The sequence below is a fragment of the Octopus bimaculoides genome, chromosome 4 (assembly GCF_001194135.2).
Source record: "Octopus bimaculoides isolate UCB-OBI-ISO-001 chromosome 4, ASM119413v2, whole genome shotgun sequence".
Lineage (NCBI taxonomy): Eukaryota > Metazoa > Mollusca > Cephalopoda > Octopoda > Octopodidae > Octopus > Octopus bimaculoides.
In genome coordinates, this window is record NC_068984.1 from 145300321 (window position 1) to 145304067 (window position 3747).

The following is a 3747-nucleotide window of genomic DNA, read 5'->3' on the forward strand; positions in this document are numbered from 1 at the left end:
AAAAGAAAATCTAAAACATATACGCTTTCTATATGCACATGCGCAGACAAAGAGATAAATGTGTCTGAGTGCGTGTAAGCGCGCTTGCGTAGTGTGAATGTGTGTGTGTGTGTGTGTGTGTGTGTGTGTATATATATATATATATATATATATATATACACACATGTATTTGCAACGAAACCTCCATGAACTAGAGACACCAAACAAGTACAACTCTCATGAAAGACAATCACGCAATATCAGTGTGCAGGAGAGTAGACAAGAAAACTATTGGAAACTAAGGAGCCAAGACACCTCAACCAAGTTTAAACATACATACATACATACATACATACATACATACATATTTGCACCTCAGAGCTTTCTGTATTCAATAAAACTGTGGCCCACAATGTGTTTGCAGTGCCAATACTCATACCAACATTTAGGCTGCTTGATTGAACGCTTGATGTGTGTGTGTGTGTGTGTGTGTGTGTGTGTGTGTGTGTGTGTGTGTGTGTGTGTGTGTGTGTGTGTGTGTGTGTGTGTGTGTGTGTGTGTGTGTATGTGTGTGTGTGTGTGTGTGTATGTATATATGTATGTAAATATGTATATATGTGTATGCATATATGAATATATAGCTGAACTTACGGTTGCATCTTCATCAATAAGGAAAGTTTTATCTGCGGCAAGAATGTCTTGAACTTGTTTAGAAATCCGAATTTTGGAAGGTTTACTCGAATTTAACAAGTCTTTCATTTCAAGTAGACCAGTTCCGAAGACATAAACAGCTTTCGGAGACTCTGCTATACCAATGTGTAGATTGCCTATATGGATCGCAACACGGATCTCCAAGTTTTGTAGGTGAGGGTCACTGTTTTGAAAAATCCCTAACCAGTCTAATGCTAAGTGAGCTATTGTAACAACGCGTGTAGTTTTGTCGCTTTCATTTTCTATTCCAGTTAGGTAAATCCACGTGCAGGTTTCCGATGCTATTTGACAGACATTTCTCTTAGAAGTCTTATCTTCAATTAGAAAATGAATTCTCTTTAAAACAGCAGCTACGTCATCCATTTGTCTTTTAGCAAGGAATTGTTTAAACTCATGCAGTTCTACTCCCAGAAAACAGTTATCGAGATGATTGTTCACCACAAACGGTTGATCCGATATGAGATTTGGTAAGATGAACTTTGGCATATAGCGACTGAGCTGTTGCTCCATTCTTTCTTTAGCTAAATTCAACTCGTTTGTTCTTTCTTCGATTCGCGTTTCTAAATGTTCAGTATACTCTTCCATAGCTTCCATCATGCTGTCTAAGACGCTTTTACGAAATGGATTTGCATGTTTAAGCATTTTAAGTATTTGGTCGAAAGTCGGCCGACTATTGGCCATTGAAGACCAAGCTATCTCCATAATCTGGCGGACTTGTACGGGTGTATCTTCGTTCGTTTCAGGACGAAGATTATTAAAAATAATCGCATTGAAGATTTCATCTATGCTCATACTATCAGCCAATTCAATGTATGGCTCATCTCGGCTAAATATCTCTTGAAGAATAATAGCGAAACTATACACATCGCTCGTAGTTGTTGGAAATTTCAAAAAATTTGAGGCTAATATTTCTGGTGCCACCCAGAAGTCGCTGACTATAAAATCTTTGTCTTCTGGAATGCCATTAATTTGTCTTTTCCATGCCAGCGGATTTTTCAGCGGATTGATGATAGAATACAAACGACAGTATTCCCAATCAGCTATTTTCACCGTCCATCTGCTGTCTATCAGACAACAAGACGAGTGTAGGTTTCCGTGAATTAAACCCATTGCATGCAAGTAACTCATGCCACTCACAATATCGATAGATAAAGAAAACTTAAAATCTGTGGTTAGATTGTATTTTCCATCTTGAAGAATTTCGGTAAGAACTCCTTTCGAACAATATTCATTAACGGCAAACCTGTCGTTATAATCGATTTCAGTTAAGCCATAAAACCGAAGAACGTTCGAATGTAAAATATGTTCTCGCATCCATATCAATTCCCGTTTTGTTTTCTGATCTATATGAGCAAAATCTGGCACATTTAGAAGTCTGATTCCAATTTGCTGTCCTTTCCATCGACCAGGCCATTGTAAAATCTGGGACAGAATCATTTCACCGTCGGGAATATCATTGATTGATTTGAACGATCTTATAGATTTAAAAAACGTCATCTTTGACTTCTTCGTGTAACCTCTGTCTTCGAAATAAAACAAAATGTTCTCGATAGCAATATTCCATTCATTATTGTTGATCATTTTTCTGAGCTTCAGCTTTTGGTAAATAATGTAACCGAATAAAGCTAACAATATCAGGCAGAATAAAGGAATAAGAATCGCCACAGGCGTCTTCCATTTTTCTTCAACGTAATTCTCTCTCTTTTTATCTTCTGCCACCATATTCCACAACGAGGCTCCATTGCATTCCATGTGCAATAATATTTCTCTTTTAATTTTCGCTTTCAGTTCATTCGTTATTGGTACCATATTTTCTCTGGTACAAATTGTTCTGGCATAGTCATCAGTTGTAAACCATTGGATGAAACGAAGAAGCTCTTTAGCAACTTCACATCTTTCAGTGTATTTCAGACGAATAACCATATATGTAAACCCTAGAATTGGATAGATTCCTTCAGCTGGAATATCAACAAGTGTTTCTGTGAACGAATGCTCCTCTGAACTCCGAAAATACGTGTCTAAAGCCTTTTGTATAGAAGCTTCATCATCGGGGGAAATAAAATGGCCGGCCTTATTTTCTATTCTTGCAAGTGAAAGGTCGAATTTTTTCGCTTCGTTGACGACGACATACCCAATTGAATATTCGAAAGACGCTATTATTCCTGCCATTCCGGAATTTTTCTTCCCGTAATATTTCACAGCTCGTGGATTCCATTTCACTGGTGTGTTACCGCCGTCTACAGTTCCGGCAGAAAAGGCGCCATATTGTTGTTTCCAGTTTTCATCAAAGGCACTCAGAGCTGTTGTGAACATATTGGTAGTTCCTGATTTACTTTGACGAGCAAGGACGATTATTTCGGCACCTGGCAATATTACACCGGGGTTGGTTTGTAGGAATGTGGTGTCGTTCCAATGAGTAAATGTTCCATTATAAATACCAACAAGTTGTTCTCTGGACAGATTCAATAGGAAACCGTATGATTTCACTTCCGGTAGATTGTATGCAATGGAAATTGCCCTGCAATAATAAATGTAATAAAATACGTTAAACAAACATTACCATTACTCTGTAACACACAAATCTACATCAAACAAAACAGTTCAAATATTGTTTCAAATTTCGGCACAAAGCCAGCAATTTCGGGGAAAGAATAAGTCAGTTACAGTGACCTCAGCGTTTAACTGGTACTTATTTTATCAGCCCCCGAAAGAATGAAACGCAAATTTGACCTTGGCGGAATTTGAACTCTGAACAAGAAGACAGACGAAATGTCACTCAGCGTTTTTTTCCAGCGTGCTAACGATTCTACCAGCTTGCCGCCTTAGCAAAGCATTTGACATATTTAATATTCTCTTATTCGTTTTCAGTCATTTGACTGCGGCTATGCTGGAGCATCGCCTTTAGTCGAACAAATCGAACCCAGGACTTATTCTTTGTAAGCCTAATACTTATTCTATCGGTCTCTTTTGCCGAACCGCATCGGTTGTCAAGTGATGTTGGGGGGACAAACATAGACACGCAAACACAAACACACACAGCCACACACACACACACAC

General features: G+C 38.3%; 1 protein-coding gene across 1 annotated transcript in view; it reads right to left on the reverse strand.

The window, feature by feature from the left end:
- The window catches only part of LOC106878765 (retinal guanylyl cyclase 1), a 37637-nt gene that overhangs the window by 9855 nt on the left and 24035 nt on the right, over window positions 1-3747 (reverse strand). Inside the window, exon 3 of the mRNA XM_014928090.2 lies at window positions 631-3208. Within this exon, the coding sequence (XP_014783576.1) occupies window positions 631-3208 (2578 nt within the window). The remainder of the gene's footprint in view (window positions 1-630; window positions 3209-3747) is intronic.